General features: G+C 45.2%; 1 protein-coding gene across 1 annotated transcript in view; it reads left to right on the top strand.

The window, feature by feature from the left end:
- LOC115171567 (potassium channel subfamily T member 2) overlaps positions 1-21,392 on the top strand; it is a 90,336-nt gene that overhangs the window by 53,035 nt on the left and 15,909 nt on the right. The window contains exons 11-14 of the mRNA XM_029728515.1: positions 1,795-1,959; positions 2,552-2,688; positions 3,430-3,493; positions 4,012-4,120. Of these exons, the coding sequence (XP_029584375.1) occupies positions 1,795-1,959; positions 2,552-2,688; positions 3,430-3,493; positions 4,012-4,120 (475 nt within the window). The remainder of the gene's footprint in view (positions 1-1,794; positions 1,960-2,551; positions 2,689-3,429; positions 3,494-4,011; positions 4,121-21,392) is intronic.

Here is a 21,392-nt window from a genome sequence, read left to right as displayed (position 1 = left end):
TACTGTCTGTCTATCACTACCCCAACCCACCTACTGTCTGTCTATCACTACCCCAACCCACCTACTGTCTATCTATCACTACCCCAACCCACCTACTGTCTGTCTATCACTACCTCAACCCACCTACTGTCTCTCACTATCACTACCTCAACCCACCTATTGTCTGTCTATCACTACCCCAACCCACCTACTGTCTCTCACTATCACCACCTCAAACCACCTACTGTCTCTCACTATCACTACCTCAACCCACCTATTGTCTGTCTATCACTACCTCAAACCACCTACTGTCTCTCACTATCACTACCTCAACCCACCTATTGTCTGTCTATCACTACCTCAACCCACCTACTGTCTCTCACTATCACTACCTCAACCCACCTACTGTCTGTCTATCACTACCCCAACCCACCTACTGTCTGTCTATCACTACCCCAACCCACCTACTGTCTGTCTATCAATACCTCAACCCACCTACTGTCTATCTATCACTACCCCAACCCACCTACTGTCTGTCTATCACTACCTCAACCCACCTACTGTCTATCTATCACTACCCCAACCCACCTACTGTCTATCTATCAATACCTCAACCCACCTACTGTCTATCTATCACTACCTTAACCCACCTACTGTCTGTCTACCACTACCTCAACCCACCTACTGTCTGTCTATCACTACCTCAACCCACCTACTGTCTATCTATCACTACCTTAACCCACCTACTGTCTATCTATCACTACCCCAACCCACCTACTGTCTGTCTATCACGACCTCAACCCACCTACTGTCTATCTATCACTACCTCAACCCACCTACTGACTATCTATCACTACCTCAACCCACCTACTGTCTGTCTATCACTACCTCAACCCACCTACTGTCTATCTATCACTACCTCAACCCACCTACTGTCTGTCTATCACTACCTTAACCCACCTACTGTCTATCTATCACTACCTCAACCCACCTACTGTCTGTCTATCAATACCTCAACCCACCTACTGTCCATCTATCACTACCTCAACCCACCTACTGTCTCTCACTATCACTACCTCAACCCACCTACTGTCTATCTATCACGACCTCAACCCACCTACTGTCTCTCACTACCTCAACCCACCTACTGTCTGTCTATCACTACCTCAACCCACCTACTGTCTGTCTATCACTACCTCAACCCACCTACTGTCTGTCTATCACTACCTCAACCCACCTACTGTCTGTCTATCACTACCTCAACCCACCTACTGTCTATCTATCACTACCTCAACCCACCTACTGTCTCTCACTATCACTACCTCAACCCACCTACTGTCTATCTATCACCCCCTCAAACCACCTACTGTCTGTCTATCAATACCTCAACCCACCTACTGTCTGTCTATCACTACCTCAACCTACCTACTGTCTGTCAATCACTACCTCAACCCACCTACTGTCTGTCTATCACTACCTCAACCCACCTACTGTCTATCTATCACTACCTCAACCCACTTACTATCTATCACTACCTCAACCCACCTACTGTCTGTCTATCACTACCTCAACCCACCTACTGTCTGTCACTATCACTACCTCAACCCACCTACTGTCTATCTATCACTACCTCAACCTACCTACTGTCTATCTATCACTACCTCAACCCACCTACTGTCTATCTATCACTACCTCAACCCACCTACTGTCTATCTATCTCTACCCCAACCCACCTACTGTCTATCTATCACTACCTCAAACCATCTACTGTCCGTCCATCACTAATTACACTAATATAATTCTTCTCATCTGTAGTTTGAGCAGCTTGCCTTCCTGTGGATGGAGCGCCAGAAGTCTGGGGGGAACTACAGCCGATACCGGGCCCAGACAGAGAAGCATGTGGTGCTGTGTGTCAGCTGCCTCAAGATAGACCTCCTCATGGACTTCCTCAACGAGTTCTTCGCTCACCCCAGACTGCAGGTCTCTCCAAGAAACATTAACTAGGGCAGGGATGGACAACTTTGGTGGGGGTGGGGCCTCAACAAATCTGATCTCATTATGAGGGGCCGCATTGACTCGCTGGTCTGCGTACCTACATCTATATCCACACATGCAGTCAGAGCCGACACTAGCCTCATGGGAGCCGTAAGCAAAATGTTGGTCCCCCCCTTTAGCTACCCCCCTCTTGACAGCAGAGGAAGAAAAAAAGGTTTTAGAGTTAATTTCCTTCAATTCTACACTTTTTTCCATTGGGAAGATGAGATACGGTGTGACTAACGTATTCATGTGTGTGTGAGTGTGTACATCTCTGTAATCCTCTCCAGGAGCTGAAGCAGCTGAGGTTAAAACAGGGAATTCAATCAGCATTAGCATAGATCAAACAACATGTTTTATTTTCAGGAGCAGCTGGGTGAGGGTGTGTATGTGTCTTCATAATTGACTGAGTGTGTGAGAGAATATTTGTGTGAGACCCTCTCTGCCCTCCCATTAACCCCAGTGTGTGTGTGTGTGTGTGTGTGTGTGTGTGTGCGTGCGTGCGTGCATGTGTGTGTGCGTGTGTGTGCGTCTATAGGACTACTACGTGGTGATCCTGTGTCCAGCAGAGATGGATGTCCAGGTGCGGAGGGTCCTCCACGTGCCCCTGTGGGCACAGAGGGTCATCTACCTGCAGGGCTCCGCCCTCAAGGACCAAGACCTCATGAGGGCCAAGTGAGTCCCCTGCATCGGGCCCCCACTCAGGTGCCCCAAATCACAGCCATACTACAGGGGCCCCAAATCACAGTTATGCTACAGGGAAAGGGAAAGGAAAGGGGGATACCTAGTCAGTTGTATAACTGAATGCATTCAACTGAAATGTGTCTTCTGCATTTAATCCAACCTCTCTAAATCAGAGAGGTGCGGGGGGCTTCCATAATCAACATCCACTTCTTTGGCGGCCGGGTAACAGGTTAACTGCCTTGCTCAGGGGCAGAACGACTGATTTTTACCTTGTCGGCTCGGTGATTCGATCCAGCAACCTTCAGTTACTCGCCCAACGCTCTAACCACTAGGCTACCTGCCGCCCCTCCAGGGGCCTCAAACCAAGACATGCTACAGGGGCATATCTCATAGGCTATGTTTGACAGTTATCAGGGCAGATAGCAGTTACAGTACACTGGTTCTGTTAAATAAAGACAGCAAATAAAATGATTGTATTTTCTCCTCTTTGTCTCTTCTGCTCCCCTGGAAGTAACTCACAGTGAAGTAGTGTGTGTTTGAAGGACAAATGTATTGTTCTATTGTCCTGTTCCTCCTTTGTTCTCTCTCAAAAACATGACAACAACAACATCCACCCCCTCTCTCTCTCCTCTCATCCTTTCATCTCCTGTTCCTCTCTCCTCCTCCTGCCTCTATCTGACCTGTGTCCTGTCTTGGCCTGACCCCTCCTGCTGCTCTACTAACTGGCTGTAGGATGGACGATGCTGAGGCCTGTTTTATCCTCAGTAACCGATTCGAGGTGGACCGCTTCGCTGCTGTACGTTCCTCAATCTCCTTTTAATACTTTTAATCTCCACAACGCCACCCTCCTTCTTTTCCTGTCCTCCACTCTTCTTTCCCTCCTTCACAGCTTTCTCTCTCTACCTCTACTATATTTTTATAAAAATGTAAATGATCATCCTAAGAACTATTTCACAGCAATTATTTATCTTCTTATTTTACCCTGGCTCCTATTTTCCTCTCTGCTTTGCCGTTCTTAACAGACCATTTCACACCTGTGACATAATTACGGGAATTTGGGTGAATTTTCCTTTCTGGTGTGGCTGTAGGCGGTTAGTTCTGTTGAAAGCTCCGTGCCCTAGTTGAAGAGGCTTATCAGGGGGATTGTACATAGAGGAGATACAATCTGTGACTGTGGTGGAGCTACTGGTGCTGCTTATGATTTGAGTCTCTTTCTTGCTACTCTATCCCATCCTCCCTTCCTCCCTCTTTTTCTCTCTCTCTCTCTTTCTCTCTCTCTCTCTTTCTCTCTCACTCTCTCTTTTTCTCTACCAGGATCACCAAACCATTTTAAGAGCCTGGGCGGTGAAAGACTTTGCCCCAAACTGCCCCCTGTATGTCCAGATCCTCAAACCTGAGAACAAGTTCCACGTCAAGTTTGCAGGTCAGAGCACTGAGTGTGGGATTCGTTGGGATGGCTGAGCGTGTGCGTGCATAGTGTGGGAATGTGTGCGTCCGTACGCCTATGTGTGTGCAGTTGTGTGCCTATGGGTCTTTTTATACATAATGGGGCCAATGTGGGACATTGGGATAAATATTTTCAAATGGTTTAAAAATAATAATAATGTAGTTCCACATTTGTACTTAGAGGAATAAAAGGTAATATATGCAACTTGGCCCATAACTCCACCTATACAACAACATAGACCTAGGATTATACCTCCTTTAAGCAGGGTTCATACACACATTGGCAAGTCAAATTTAAGGACTTTCAGGGACTTTTTCAAGTACTTAATTGTAATTTTCATGGACCTCAATGTTATACAATTGTATATGTTATATAATTGTACTTATAGGGCCTAATATAGAACCCTCCCTCCCCCAAGAAGCTAGCAAAAAGTGTCAATAAAGTAGACCATTATGCATTTTTTAGGCCTTGCAAATGCATTGATATTCAAATTATTATTACATTATAAAATATGTGAGAATAATGTGGACATTTCCTGCCTAAATAAATTGGATGCATGCATGGCGACTTTTCTGGAGCGTCTGTGGCCGACGCAGGCACACATAATAAATCCATGAATAGCGGAGGATTACAATCTCACCACCGCTTTTTTTATACTGTGACCAATAACCAGGTTCCTTTTTTAATGGAAGGATTTGTATGTATAGTCAAGTTGAAGCGAACATTAGATGTTGTCGTCCTCATAATAACCACACGTGGTTTTACGGCAACAGAGTAGTGCAACGCAACACCCTTCAATTGAAGTGGCGGGAAACAAACGAAAGTGACCACATCTCTCACAAAAACTGATAAAAAATTAAATCACAGATAATGAATTATGAGGAGCAGGAGAACTTATAAATTGTCTACAATAATTACAAGGACTTTTCAACTACCAAACTGAGGAAATGTCAGATTTTCAAAAAACATCTGGAAAAAAAGCATCTGAAAACATGAGCTCATTACCTTGATGCTTTCTCTGTTAAATCTAACAAGACCCTGCTGTGAATCAAGCAGACAACAACAGATGATCGACATCAATTTGCTAGGGATATTAGATCCAACATGAATCCAGGCACAACTGTCTTCACCGGCATAAGGAATGAGACACCAAAACCACATTTTTTTCCAGCACTTTGGCTGTTGTTGCATCACATGCACTATCACAACAGCTGTTCATCACTTGACTCTCATTCAGAAAATTCCTTCCTGGGTCAGATGATGATGTGTGAAAATAAAGCAGCGCAACTAATCAGCTGGACACCAAATGTGCATCCAACAAGTGTTATTCATAATTACTGAAGAACCACGTTAATGACAGTATCAATTTAGGTTTTAAGTATCAAGGTAATACTCTTTTGGTTAGCAATCACATCATTTTGGATTTGTGTGCCCATGAAAACTGTGTTTTCTGACATAAGGAGACGCAAAATGTTATGTAGTTACACTGCATTTCTGAGATCTCTGTCCGACAGCCAGATCCAGGATTCTTACAGGGTTCAAGTTCAATGTTTAACTGATTAATGCTTAATATATAATATAACGATAACTTACACTTCCATAAATGCAATGACAGAAAAGTAATGTTTTATGTCACACGATTTCGGACAAATCCGTCAAGACACCAACCATGATAAAGGGTTAAACATAAGTTTTAAATCAACTGGTGAATTTTATTGAGTATAGCTATGATCTCCCTTATATCTTAATATAATGACTTGAAAAAAATTGACAGATTATTATCAATGATTTATCAACAGCTGTAACAAGTTGTCAAGTGTAGGAAATCCTCACTGGTACCCTAGTTTAGAGAAAGACCCATGTGTCTTTCTCTGTTCCAGCATACTATGAACTGACAGCCATTTCCCCAGAGTTTCTGGTCTGCTTGATTAAGGGCCTGTCTCATTTTCCACCTGAGCACCTCCTGTGATTTGTGACAGTCTTTGCAGGTGTATTCTATGCATTTCCTGTCAGACAAGATAGTATAAAGCAATATACCCATTCCATTCCCAGATTGTGTTGGCAGCGTGTCTGGGAGGAGTAATATCATTAGCATGGACACTTTGCCTCCTGGGAAACAAAGCCTTTTCCGGTTCAGCAAACCTTCATAAAGCACCAATCAAGCAGCACTTGTTAGGAATAGGAGAGAGAAAGATGAGGAGGCAAAGACTTGACTTTTCGCCTTCACCTTCTCGTTCTGTATCTCTCTCAATTCAATTCAAAGTGGCTTTATTGGCATGGGAAACATGTTTACATGGCCAAAGCAAGTGAAATAAGCAATAAATAAAAGTGAGAAGAAACAAAAACAACATCAACCAAAAAATATCACAATTCAATAGTAAACATTGCACTCACAAAGGTTTAAAAAATATAAAGGCATGTCAAGTGTTATATTATGTACAATGTTTTACCAATTATAGTACGAGTAGTAGGGGAAGATAAATTAACAGATAAATATTGGTGGTATTTACAATGTTGTTTGTGCGCCACTGGTTGCCCTTTTCTCATGACAACCGGTCACACATCTTGCTGCCCGGATTGCACATTGTGGTATGTCTCTCTCTTTATCTCTCTCACTCTCAATTCAATTCAAAGGGCTTTATTGGCATGGGAAACATATGTTTACATTGCCAAAGCAAGTGAAATAGATCATAAACAAAAGTGAAATAATCAATCAAAAATTAACAGTAAAAATGACACTCACAAGTTTCAAAGGAATATACATTTCAAATGTCATATCATGGCTATGTACAGTGTTATAAGGATGTGCAAATAGTTAATTAACAAAAGGGAAAATTAATAAACATAAATATGGGTTGTATTTACAATGATGTTTGTTCTTTCTTGTGGCAACAGGCCACAAATCTTGCTGCTGTGACGGCACACTGTGGTATTTCACCAAATAGATATGGGAGTTTATCAAAAATGGATTTGTTTTGGAATTCTTTGTGGGTCTGTGTAATCTGAGGGAAATATGTGTCTCTAATATGGTCAGACATTTGGCAGGAGGTTAGGAAGTGCAGCTCAGTTTCCTCCTCATTTTGTGGGCAGTGTGCACATAGCCTGTCTTCTCTTGAGAGCCAGGTCTGCCTAGGGCGGCCTCTGTCAATAGCAAGACCATGCTCACTGAGTCTGTACATAGTCAAAGCTTTCCTTAATTTGGGGTCAGTCACAGTGGTCAGGTATTCTGCCACTGTGTACTCTCTGTTTAGGGCCAAATAGCATTCCAGTTTGCTCTTTTTTGGTAAATTCTTTCCAATGTGTCAAGTAATTATCTTTTTGTTTTCTCATGATTTGGTTGGGTCTAATTGTGTTGCTGTCCTGGGGCTCTATGGGGTCTGTTTGTGTTCGTGAACAGAGCCTCAGGACCAGCTGGCTTAAGGGATTCTTCTCTAGGTTAATCTCTCTGTAGGCGATGGCTTTGTTATGGAAGGTTTGGGAATCGCTTCCTTTTAGATGGTTGTAGAATTGAACATCTCTTTTCTGGATTTTGATCATTAGCGGGTATCGGCCTAATTCTGCTCTGCATGCATTATTTTGTGTTTTATGTTGTACACAGCGGATTTTTTTGCAGAATTCTGCATGCAGAGTCTCAATTTGGTGTTTGTCCCATTTTGTAAATTCTTGGTTGGTGAGCGGACCCTAGACCTCACAACCATAAAGGGCAATGGGTTCTATAACCGATTCAAGTATTTTTTGCCAGATCCTAATTGGTATGTCAAATGTGATGTTCCTTTTGATGGCATAGAATGCCCTTCTTGCCTTGTCTCTCAGATTGTTCACAGCTTTGTAGAAGTAACCTGTGATGCTGATGTTTAGGCCGAGGTAGGTATTGTTTTTTTGTGTGCTCTAGGGCAACGGTGTCTAGTGTGGAGGATTAATCAGAATTAGTTGGGTAACATAGATAATTAAGATGTTTTATTAGCATAATATGCTTATGTGAGATACTTTTCATTAGAATGTATCCCTTTGGACTCTGGTGTCTTTCAGTTGCACTTTTCCCTTAGCTAGGGCTCAGTCACTTGGGGCGCAGAGAGGGGAGAGGTCAGGCTTGTCTTTCACATATCCCTGGTGCTATGTAGAATATCAGAAAGGGAAGAGGACAGAATGAAACATTGTCTTCATATGTTATTGTGTCTTTACCTATTCTTAAACCATGTGAAGGGATGGCGTGATTAATGGGGAACCAATTACTTGTCTCCACAATGTCTGTGCGCAAGTCACTCCCCTCAGTGAGCTTGTCCAGGAGTGGGATCAAGAGGGGGTTTACTTGAGATGGGAGTATCTAGAGTTGACAATTGATATATGCCATTGGATGAGTTGGTGTTTTTGTACTATGAAGTACCAGGAACGAGATTAGAACCTCGTCTTAGGGACCAAACTGAACGCTAATTTATAGCGAATGTTATCTGGCTAAGGGATACTCCTTTCTCAAATATAAAGTCCCTTTGTGAACTGTTTCTAAGATCTGTTGTTCGTCATGTACATTGAGAGGGGTGTATCTTGGCTATAAAAGATCTTTGTACTTTTGTGTTGTCACTTTCAATGGCTCATTAGAGATAGCGCATCATTGAAAGTCAAGTGCTTTTGCAAAGCTCTTATTATTAAAGATGTCGTTTAAGTATAACTCTGACTGGTGTGTGAAGTTTGTCTCTCTCCTCATTTGGTAATGCAGAAATTAGCCACCACACTAGATGGAATTTGTATTCGTGGTCCTGGCAACTGGGCCTTTTTTGGAACAGCATTATTTTTGTCTTACTGAGATTTACTGAGGGCCCAGATCTGACAGAATCTGTGCAGAAGGTCTAGGTGCTGCTGTAGGTCCTCCTTGGTTGGGGACAGAAGAACCAGATCATCAGCAAACAGTAGACATTTGACTTCAGATTTTAGTAGGGTGAGGTCGGGTGCTGCAGACTGTTCTAGTGCCCTTGCTAATTCATTGATATATATGTTGAAGAGGGTGGGGCTCAAGCTGCATCCCTGTCTCACCCCACGGCCCTATGGAAAGAAATGTGTGTGTTATTTGCAATTTTAACTGCACACTTGTTGTTTGTGCACATGGATTTTATAATGTCGTATGTTTTTCCCCCAATTTGTATAAAAGACCCTCATGCCAAATTGAGCCAGAAGCTTTTTTGAAATCAACAAAGCATGAGAAGGCTTTGCCTTTTGTTTTAGTTTGTTTGTTTGTCAATTAGGGTGTACAGGGTGAATACGTGGTCTGTTGTACGGTAATTTGGTAAAAAGCCAATTTGACATTTGCTCAGTGATATTGTTTTCCCTGAGGAAATGTACTAGTCTGCTGTTAATGATAAAGTAAAGGATTTTCCCAAGGTTGCTGTTGACGCATATCCCACGGTAGTTATTGGGGTCAAATTTTCCTTTACTTTTGTGAATTGGGGTGATATTGCAGAAGATGCCAACGCTGAGGATGATGTTAAAGAGTTTAAGAAAACGAATTGAAATTTGTGGTCTGAATAATTAATCATTTCATTTAGGTCAACACCACAGGCGTTTTTGGGTCGGAGGGTTTGTATTTTGTCCTGTAGTTTATTGTAGCTCTCTCTAACTCTGTCTCTGTCTCTCTCACGAATATCGCACTTCTCTAACTTCAATCCTATTTCCCTGCCTTCATCCAAGCTGTCTCAATTAATGATTCATATTTTATCCCATTACATTAGTCAAGGAAATCCAGTTTCTGCCTACTTAATATGCTTCCTGTAGGCAGGGAGTCATCTATTGGCATTGCCTTACCTTTTTACAGTCTGAATTCCATCTGAATGCATTGGTTTGTTATTAGTTTAGGCTGGGGCGTTACCAAGGAGATGGAATAACATGAAGCTGATTTTTCTCTTCTCCTATGTCTGCCTATCTCCTCTACTGTGCTGCTTCTCTCAGTCACGTACCAGTCCTGGAGGTCTGAGGAGAGCTCTGTGGCGAGGTGATTTCTGATTGGTGCTGTAGGGCAGAATGCTGAATGTTATGGTATCGGGCTAGCCAAAATTACCTGGTCCGAGGCAAATGCGGAGGTTTGAGGGGTACTTGAAATGTCTAATTTGCATATCTTTGATGTGATTGGGGAAGGACTGCATGTGCAGTACTGTGGGAACTAAATCAAACATGTTTGTGCAAGGTTTTAATTTCTTTCATCGTGTTTCTTCGCACGTTTTCTTTTCAGATAAATAAATTCAGTTGTGAAAATAAATGTTGAATGTGTTCCAGTCTGGCTCTCTTAGTATTAAGTGGAGGACTGTCATAGATAGAAAACCTACTAGTGCTTGCTTCTACAGTTAGCTTGCATACGGGATAGTAGCTACATTAAATAGAACTGAAATGCTACCTGAATCACAATGAAGACAACATCACAGAGAGGAATGGTTTTGCAACATTTCAATTTACCCCCAAAATAAATAAATGAATACATGTGAGTCAATGTAACAGACACAGCCAATCTCTTCATATGAACACAATAAAGCCACTACTTAATACAGTGTTCTTCCTGTTAGTGGTCAAGTAACCAGAGTGGAGGAAACTGGAGGAACCAATTGGTGCAGCAATGGGCTTTTAGTGGCGTGGACAGGCACGTTGTGACAGGGTGCTGAATTCCCTCATTAAGTGCCAGTGTGGGTGGCACTAATGAGACGCAGTGGAGACTTGATTTGATCCCCACAAATAGCTTAACAACTGCCTAACGTCTATTATATTAGATCATATACACTGAGTGTACAAAACATTAGGAACACCTTCCTAATATTGAGCCTTTTGGCCTCAGAACAGCCTCAATTCATTGGGGCATGGACTCAGTCCATGGTGATGCTGGCCCATGTTGACTCCAATGCTTCCCAGAGTTGTGTCAAGTTGGCTGGATGTCCTTTGGATGGTGGACCGTTCTTGATACACATGGGAAACTGTTGAGCGTGAATAAAATCCAGCAGCATTGCAGTTTTTGACTCAAACTGGTGTGCATGGCGCCTCCTACCATTCAAAGGCACTCCTACCTACCATTCAAAGGCACTCCTACCTACCATTCAAAGGCACTTAAATCTTTTGTCTTGCCCATTCACACTCTGAATGGCACACATACACAATACATGTCTCAATTGTCTCAAGGCATAAAAATCCTTCTTTAACCTGTCTCCTCCCCTTCATCTACACTGATTGAAGAGGATTTAAAAAGTGACATCAATAAGGGATCGTAGCTTTCACCTGGATTTACCTGGTCAGGCGATGTCATGGAAAGAGCAGGTGTTCCTAATGTTTTTTTACACTCAGTGTATGTTGGGATGGCTCTATGCAGAGAGGCAGAGAGAGCACTCAAGTTCTCTCTCTGTGTGGGAAGGATCAGAATTGGCTTGTGGGTTGACTGGGTTGCATGGTGTTAATTGATTTTCCCTGACCAAATGTTGAACAACAATGACCTGGTGTGTTTCTGGTGGGCTGAGCTATATTAGCCTGGTCAATAGCCTGGTTACTTACACATACCATCACACAAAAACTGCATGCTGATTTAATTAGGGTTGCTGTTTGGGCAGACCTGCAGTAATTACTATCTGCTGCCAGCGTGGGAGTTCACCTCGCACAGAGACACACACAGAGACACACACATACAAGTTTAGCACACACAGAGACACACACACGTCCTTCACACACACACACCTCTCACACACACACTGACCAACTCTCCATACCAAATGTATTTAAGATTGTCTGTGCTTAAACTGGAACATAGTGGATGCACAGTAACATGCTATACATGACTTTGGCTCTGCGCTTCACAGCTCTGTATGGGTTTTGACTGACAGCCGTTCTGAACTTGAGCATCTGTAAATTACGATAAATCTATGTATTTTGAAAGATCAGACGTTGAGGATTATAATTAATACCACTTTGATGTCATCGAAGCAAGCCAAAGACTCGTGAGTCCAAATGTGCACTTCACATTTCCATATCATTAAACTCATGTCATATACTGTCACGCCCTGACCAGGTGAACTCTTCTATTTTGGTCAGGGTGTGGCATTTCTATAGTTTATTTTCTATGTTTTTGGTATAGCCTTGCTTTGGGGCGTAATTCTATGTTGGGTTCTGTTGATTCCCAATCAGTCCGGCCGTCCCTGCTCCCCGCACCAGGTTAGTGGTGCGTGTCCCCAGTCCTGTCCGGCCCATTCCTGCTCCCCGCACCAGGTTAGTGGTGCGTGTCCCCAGTCCAGTCCGGCCCGTCCCTGCTCCCCGCACCAAGCCAGTGGTGCGTGTCCCCAGTCCAGTCCGGCCCGTCCCTGCTCCCTGCACCAGGTTGGTGGTGCGTGTCCCCAGGCCAGTCCGGCCCGTCCCTGCTCCCCGCACCAGGTCGGTGGTGCGTGTCCCCGGTCCTGTCCGGCCCGTCCCTGTTCCCCGCACCAGGCCCACGGCGCGTGTCCACAGTCCGGCACGGCCTGTGTCCGGTCCACCGGTGACTAGTCCTGTTCCGGTCGGCGGCTCCGCTCCGGAGCCTGAGCATGCCGCTCCACCGTGGTCCAGTCCGGGCCAGAGGGGTAGGGCTAGGGTGGAGGCAGGGGGAGAAACACGCCCGGGGCCAGAGCCTCCACCGAGGGTGAGGCGCCCACCCGGGTCCCCCCCCTAATAGACTTTAGGTTGGTGCGCCGGGAGTACGCACCGTTGGAGGGGGGGTACTGTCACGCCCTGACCAGGTGAACTCTTCTATTTTGGTCAGGGTGTGGCATTTCTATAGTTTATTTTCTATGTTTTTGGTATAGCCTTGCTTTGGGGCGTAATTCTATGTTGGGTTCTGTTGATTCCCAATCAGAGACAGCTGTCGCTAGTTGCCTCTGATTGGGGAATCATATTTAAGTTCCTTTTCCCCCCACGATGTTTGTGGGTTGTTGTCTCGTTATTTGAGCACGTAACGTATTGGCAGTTTTTCCTTGATTTTTGTGTACATGTTTAATTCTAGTGTGTTGAATAAACATGTATTCGCTCCCAGCTGCGTTTTGGTCCGCTTCCTCGTCACCAGACGCCGAACGTTACATATACAGTGTCAATGTTTCTGATCACTATGTTTGATGTGCAGTTACAATATGAGATGGTGTTCTACCCTGGGTTGTCCTGAACAGAATGAACCTGTTGTATTATGAAGAACATTTTCCGCATCTGAATGAACTCATGACTCCAATCAATGCACACCGTACGACCTGCTTTTCTGAATTGCATTGTGAAAGCCTAACACTGTAAGATTGTATTTTATAATTTAGCTAGTCATGTTGGCAATAGAACAAGCTTTCAAATCATGACCCAGATTGTGATTTATAATGGACCATTTTTGGTTGCGTAAACAACAACAGTAATTGTGTAAAGGCAGGGATGCAGAGCTGTGTTCCAACGTGCTCTATTTCCTCAACGGCACTGCTAGGAGAGCTAAAAAAACACCTTATAGTTGAAGACTCTTTGAGTGCATTGAAATGACTTAGGAACTGTGCCCACACTGGAGAGGTGTGTGGCCACTTGAAGACATCAGCTAGTCCTCTCACTCAAACCCTTGTCATATTTTTGTCTTATGTTGCACCTACCCCACATTTTCCAGAAATATTCTTATCACTGGAAGCCAGTGGAGTGTGCGGAGGAGCGGGGTGACGTGAGAGAACTTGGGAAGGTTGAACACCAGACGGGCTGCGGCGTTCTGGATGAGTTGTAGGGGTTTAATGGCACAGGCAGGGAGCCCCGCCAGCAGCGAGTTGCAGTAATCCAGACGGGAGATGACAAGTGCCTGGATTAGGACCTGCGCCGCTTTCTGTGTAAGGTAGGGTCGTACTCTGCGAATGTTGTAGAGCATGAACCTACAGGATCGGGTCACCGCCTTGATGTTAGCGGAGAACGACAGGGTGTTGTCCAGGGTCACGCCAAGGCTCTTAGCACTCTGGGAGGAGGACACAATGGAGTTGTCAACCGTGATGGCGAGATCATGGAACAGGCAGTCCTTCCCCGGGAGGAAGAGCAGCTCCGTCTTGCCGAGGTTCAGCTTGAGGTGGTGATCCGTCATCCACACTGATATGTCTGCCAGACATGTAGAGATGCGATTCACCACCTGGTTATCAGAAGAGGGAAAGGAGAAGATTAATTGTGTGTCGTCTGCATAGCAATGATAGGAGAGACCATGTGAGGATATGACAGAGCCAAGTGACTTGGTGTATAGCGAGAATAGGAGAGGGCCTAGAACTGAGCCCTGGGGGACACCAGTGGTGAGAGCACGTGGTGCGGAGACGGATTCTCGCCACGCCACCTGGTAGGAGCGACCTGTCAGGTAGGACACAATCCAAGAGTGAGCCGCGCCGGAGATGCCCAACTCGGAGAGGGTGGAGAGGAGGATCTGATGGTTCACAGCATCAAAGGCAGCAGATAGGTCTAGAAGGATGAGAGCAGAGGAGAGAGATTTAGCTTTAGCAGTGCGGAGAGCCTCCGTGACACAGAGAAGAGCAGTCTCAGTTGAATGACCAGTCTTGAAACCTGACTGATTTGGATCAAGGAGGTCATTCTGAGAGAGATAGCAAGTGAGCTGGCCAAGGACAGCACGCTCAAGAGTTTTGGAGAGAAAAGAAAGAAGGGATACTGGTCTGTAGTTGTTGACATCGGAGGGATCGAGTGTAGGTTTTTTGAGAAGGGGTGCAACTCTCGCTCTCTTGAAGACGGAAGGGACGTAGCCAGCGGTCAAGGATGAGTTGATGAGCGAGGTGAGGTAGGGGAGAAGGTCTCTGGAAATGGTCTGGAGAAGAGAGGAGGGGATAGGGTCAAGCGGGCAGGTTGTTGGGCGGCCGGCCGTCACAAGTCACAAGATTTCATCTGTAGAGAGAGGGTAGAAAGAGGTCAAAGCATAGGGTAGGGCAATGTGAGCAGGACCAGCGGTGTCGTTTGACTTAACAAATGAGGATCGGATGTCGTCAACCTTCTTTTCAAAATGGTTGACGAAGTCATCCGCAGAGAGGGAGGGGGGGGATTCAGGAGGGAGGAGAAGGTGGCAAAGAGCTTCCTAGGGCAGATCCTTGGAATTTAGAGTGGTAGAAAGTGGCTTTAGCAGCAGAAACAGAGGAAGAAAATGTGAAGAGGACGGAGTGAAAAGATGCCAGGTCCGCAGGGAGGCTAGTTTTCCTCCATTTCCGCTCGGCTGCCCGGAGCCCTGTTCTGTGAGCTCGCAATGAGTCGCCAAGCCACGGAGCAGGAGGGGAGGACCGAGCCGGCCGGGAGGATAGGGGACATAGAGAGTCAAAGGATGCAGAAAGGGAGGAGAGGAGGGTTGAGGTAGCAGAATCAGGAGATTGGTCGGAGAAGGATGGAGCAGAGGGAAGAGATGATAGGATGGAAGAGGAGAGAGTAGCAGGAGAGAGAGAGCGAAGGTTGCGACGGCGCAATACCATCTGAGTAGGGGCAGAGTGAGTAGTGTTGGAGGAGAGCGAGAGGAAAAGGATACAAGGTAGTGGTCGGAGACTTGGAGGGGAGTTGCAGTGAGATTAGGAGAAGAACAGCATCTAGTAAAGATGAGGTCAAGCGTATTGCCTGCCTTGTGAGTAGGGGGGGACGGTGAGAGGGTGAGGTCAAAAGAGGAGAGGAGTTGAAAGAAGGAGGCAGAGACAAACGAGTCAAAGGTAGACGTAGGGAGGTTAAAGTCACCCAGAACTGTAAGGGGTGAGCCATCCTCAGGAAAGGAACTTATCAAGGCATCAAGCTCATTGATGAACTCTCCAAGGGAACCTGGAGGGCGATAAATGATAAGGATGTTAAGCTTGAATGGGCTAGTGAAATTATCTCTGCCCCATGGAAAATTAGTGGAATTGCATAAAATGTTTTATAAAATAGCAAAGTTTTTGTCACGCCCTGACCGTAGAGAGCCGTGTTTTTTCTCTATTTGGTTAGGTCAGGGTGTGGGGTGGGCATTCTATGCATTCTATTTCTTTGTTTTGGCCGAGTATGGTTTCCAATCAGAGGCAGCTGTCTATCGTTGTCTCTGATTGGGAATCATACTTAGGCAGCCTTTTTCCCACCTGTGTTTGTAGGTAGTTGTTTTCTGTTTTATATAGTGTACCTGACGGAACTGTTTAGCTTTTCGTTTTGTTTCTTTTGTTTGTGTATTTATTAGTTAATAAAAATCATGAACACGTACCATGCTGCGCTTTGGTCCACTCCTTCCGACGAACGCCGTTACAGAACTACCCACCAAAAACGGACCAAACAGTGTGGGCAGGAGAAGTGGACATGGGAGGACATACTGGATGGAAAGGGATCCTGGACATGGGAGGAGATCCAGGCCGGATGGGATCACCTCCCATGGGAACAGGTGGAAGCAGCGAGAGAGGAACAGCGACGAGACCAGGAGTCACGGCAACGACGGAAGCCCGAGAGGCAGCCCCCAAGAATCATTTTGGGGGGGGGCACACGGGGAGATTGACAGAGTCAGGGTGGAGACCTGAGCCAACTCCTCGTGCTTACCGTGGGGAGAGTAGGACTGGTCAGGCACCGTGTTATGCGGTGAAGCGCACGGTGTCTCCAGTGCTCTGCCACAGTCCGGTGCGCTCTGTGAAAGCTCCCCACCGTTGCTGTGCTAGAGTGGGCATCCAGCCAGGAAGGATTGTGCCGGCTCAGCGTTCCTGGTCTCCAGTGTGTCTCTTCGGCCCAGGTTATCCTGCGCCAGCTCTACGCACGGTAACCCCAGTTCGGCAGCACAACCCAGTGCAGCCTGTTCCAACTTCCCGCACTTGCCAGGCTACGGGGGGATCCAGCCAGGAAGAGTTGTGCCAGCACTGTGCTCTAGACCTCCGGTGCGCCTCCACGGTCCAGTGAGTTCTGCGCTGGCTCTATGCACTATGCCTTCAGTGCGCCTTCATAGCCCAGTGCATCCCGTGCCAGCTCTCCACACTCACCGACCTAAAATGGGCATCCAGCCAGGGCGGGTTGTGCCAGCCCTACGCTCCAGACCTCCAGTGCGTCTCCCCAGTCTGGTGAGACCTGTTCCGGCTCCACGTAAGAAGCCTCCAGTGATGATCCATGGTCCGAAGCCTCCAGTGATGATCCATGGCACGAAGCCTCCAGTGATGATCCATGGCCCGGAGCCTGTAGTGATGATCCATGGCACGAAGCCTCCAGTGATAATCCATGGCCCGGAGCCTGTAGGGATGATCCATGGCCCGAAGCCTGTAGGGATGATCCATGGCCCGGAGCCTGTAGGGATGATCCATGGCACGAAGCCTCCAGTGATGATCCATGGCACAAAGCCTCCAGTGATGATCCATGGCGCGGAGCCTGCAGTGATGATCCATGGCACGGAACCCAGTAAGGAGCCTCCAGCGACGGTCCCCAGTCCGGAACCTCCTGAGAAGGCCTACAGTCTGAAACCTCCTGAGACGGCCCACAGTCCGGAACCTCCTGAGACGGCCCCCAGTCCGGAACCATCAGCGACGTCCCCAAGCCCGGAGCCTCCAGCGACGTCCCGCAGTCCGGAGCCTCCAGCGACGGTCTGCAGTCCGGAGTCTCCAGCGACGGTCTGCAGTCCGGAGTCTCCAGCGACGGTCTGCAGTCCGGAGTCTCCAGCGGCGGTCTGCAGTCCGGAGTCTCCAGCGGCGGTCTGCAGTCCGGAGTCTCCAGCGGCGGTCTGCAGTCCGGAGTCTCCAGCGGCGGTCGGCAGTCCGGAGTCTCCAGCGGCGGTCGGCAGTCCGGAGTCTCCAGCGGCGGTCGGCAGTCCGGAGTCTCCAGCGGCGGTCGGCAGTCCAGAACCTCCAGCGATGATCCACGGTCCGGTTCCTCCTCTGACGATCCACGGTCCGGTGATGCAAAAGCGGAGGGATCAGCTGGCGGAGCGGGGGCTATGCCCTGAACCAGAGCCACCACCAAGATTAGATGCCCACCCGGACCCTGGTACTGTCACGCCCTGACCTTAGAGAGCCGTGTTTTTTTCTCTATTTGGTTAGGTCAGGGTGTGTGGTGGGGTGGGCATTCAATGCATTCTATTTCTTTGTTTTGGCCGAGTGTGGTTTCCAATCAGAGGCAGCTGTCTATCGTTATCTCTGATTGGGAATCATACTTAGGCAGCCTTTTTCCCACCTGTGTTTGTAGGTAGTTGTTTTCTGTTTTGTATAGTGTACCTGACGGAACTGTTTAGCTTTTCGTTTTGATTCTTTTGTTCGTGTGATTATTAGTTAATAAAAATCATGAACATGTACCACGCTGCGCTTTGGTCCACTCCTTCTGACGAACGCCGTTACAGTTTTACTTTAAAACATAAATTTCTCTCCACCATTAAGAGGGGCCACTGAAATGTTTTTTCGCGAGGTGGGGGGCCCAAAAGGCTAGATCTGAGTCATTTTGTTCTGTTTTCTGCTGTAGGAGCGTTGATAGGAACATAAGGCTAGCAGGGTACTGATGGTTTGATCCCCAAAAATTAAGCTGTCATAATTCATTACACAGAATACTACAGTACTTACTATAAAATTCTGTAGAAAACTGTATTATACTGTAGAATACTATACTACACACTGTAGTATACCTCAATCATATATAGTACTTACTATAGAATGTTGTAGTATACTGTAGAATACTATAGTAAATAGTAGAGTATACTACATACCACAGTCCGCAAAAACAATCCAGTAATTACTATAATATAAACCAAGTTTTTTTCTTACTACAGTATTTATACTATAGTAAACTGTAAATATTACAGTTGAGCCCTACTGTAGTATTTACTATAGTGAATACCACAGTAAAGTCTGCAAAAACACTACAGTGAATACCATTTTATTTTTCATTTGGGTACATATTATGATCCAAACATTCTTTCTATCCCACTATGCCTGTAATTTATACAAATATTATATTCATCAACAACATTTTCCTCTCTGTTGGTGAGTAATGGAAGTAAAACTGCTAGACAGAAACGATCTGTGTCTCATTGCTTTTAAGTGGTTACTAGCTACTAACCTACTCCTGAGGCACGAGAGGCTGGACAATTCTAACTACCAACGTTTCTGTCGACTATCAATATGCAAAACACATCTGGGCATTTAAGGCCAAGATCTCATTTGTACCAAACACTGTACCCCTAATAATATTTGTCCACTGATTACAGCATATCATGTAATCAAGAATTACACAGTAGGGAAAATGACTGCTCCCTGAGACTCATTTTATTGGTCATAACTCTATATTGTTTTTTTGTCACAAAGAGATGAGAGAGAAGGTAGCAGAAAAACAAGAGAAACAGACAAGGCAGGAGCAGTGAAGGTGGACTGATGGGTGTTATCTATGTTTGTTCAGGCTGGTTCCATTTTCTCCCTCCTTCCCAGGCCTTTGCTAAGTGTGTGAGAGTGTGAAAGGTCCTTTAATAAGACACTGCACTGCAGGGGTGTTGCCAGGTCCCCTTCACCCCAAAATAAGATATAGAGCAAAGAAATACAAAAACAACCCAGAATGTAAACTGAAGGGGTAAAAACAACCCAGAATGTAAACTGAAGGGGTAAAAACAACCCAGAATGTAAACTGAAGGGGTATAAACAACCCAGAATGTAAACTGAAGGGGTAAAAACAACCCAGAATGTAAACTGAAGGGGTAAAAACAACCCAGAATGTAAGCTGAAGTGGTAAAAAACAACCCAGAATATAAACTGAAGGGGAAAAAACAACCCAGAATATAAACTGAAGGGGTAAAAACAACCCAGAATGTAAACTGAAAGGGTAAAAACAACCCAGAATATAAACTGAAGGGGTAAAAACAACCCAGAATGTAAACTGAAGGGGTAAAAACAACCCAGAATGTAAGCTGAAGTGGTAAAAAACAACCCAGAATATAAACTGAAGGGGAAAAAACAACCCAGAATATAAACTGAAGGGGTAAAAACAACCCAGAATGTAAACTGAAAGGGTAAAAACAACCCAGAATGTAAACTGAAGGGGTAAAAACAACCCAGAATGTAAACTGAAGGGGTAAAAACAACCCAGAATGTAAACTGAAGTGGTAAAAAACAACCCAGAATATAAACTGAAAGGGTAAAAACAACCCAGAATGTAAGCTGAAGTGGTAAAAAACAACCCAGAATATAAACTGAAAGGGTAAAAACAACCCAGAATGTAAGCTGAAGTGGTAAAAAACAACCCAGAATATAAACTGAAGGGGAAAAAACAACCCAGAATATAAACTGAAGGGGTAAAAACAACCCAGAATGTAAACTGAAGGGGTAAAAACAACCCAGAATATAAACTGAAGGGGTAAAAACAACCCAGAATGTAAACTGAAGGGGTAAAAACAACCCAGAATATAAACTGAAGGGGTAAAAACAACCCAGAATGTAAACTGAAGGGGTAAAAACAACCCAGAATATAAACTGAAGGGGTAAAAACAACCCAGAATATAAACTGAAGGGGTAAAAACAACCCAGAATGTAAACTGAAGGGGTAAAAACAACCCAGAATATAAACTGAAGGGGTAAAAACAACCCAGAATGTAAACTGAAGGGGTAAAAACAACCCAGAATATAAACTGAAGGGGTAAAAACAACCCAGAATATAAACTGAAGGGGTAAAAACAACCCAGAATGTAAACTGAAGGGGTAAAAACAACCCAGAATGTAAACTGAAGGGATAAAAATAGACAATGCCCTAAGGAGGAGAAGAGAAAATAATCTGACATGACAGGGAGTTGACTGTCTATTTGACGAATGTATATTTATTTATCTCTAATTGCATCCTGTTGTGTTGTCAAGTAAGTGCCATTGAGTTAATAATAGATTAAATCATAGTGTAAATTCACCTGATGCAGCCTACTTGATGGAGGGAGGGAGGGAGCATCTGGGTAAATTATATTGAGATTAATGAAGGTGTTTTAATTCCATCAGATTTAATTAGTGTTCTGCATAAACCACAGCGTTTACACTTAGCTAACAGGCCAGACTTCATCTCAGCCTCTGACTGAGATATCAATTACCACAGCCTCTGACTGAGATATCAATTACCACAGCCTTTGACTGAGATATCAATTACCACAGCCACTGACTGAGATATCAATTACCACAGGCTTTGACTGAGATATCAATTACCACAGCCTTTGACTGAGATATCAATTACCACAGCCTTTGACTGAGATATCAATTACCACAGCCTTTGACTGAGATATCAATTACCACAGCCACTGACTGAGATATCAATTACCACAGGCTTTGACTGAGATATCAATTAACAC

The sequence above is a fragment of the Salmo trutta genome, chromosome 32 (assembly GCF_901001165.1).
Source record: "Salmo trutta chromosome 32, fSalTru1.1, whole genome shotgun sequence".
Taxonomy (NCBI): domain Eukaryota; kingdom Metazoa; phylum Chordata; class Actinopteri; order Salmoniformes; family Salmonidae; genus Salmo; species Salmo trutta.
This window is presented reverse-complemented; position numbering and strand designations above follow the sequence as displayed.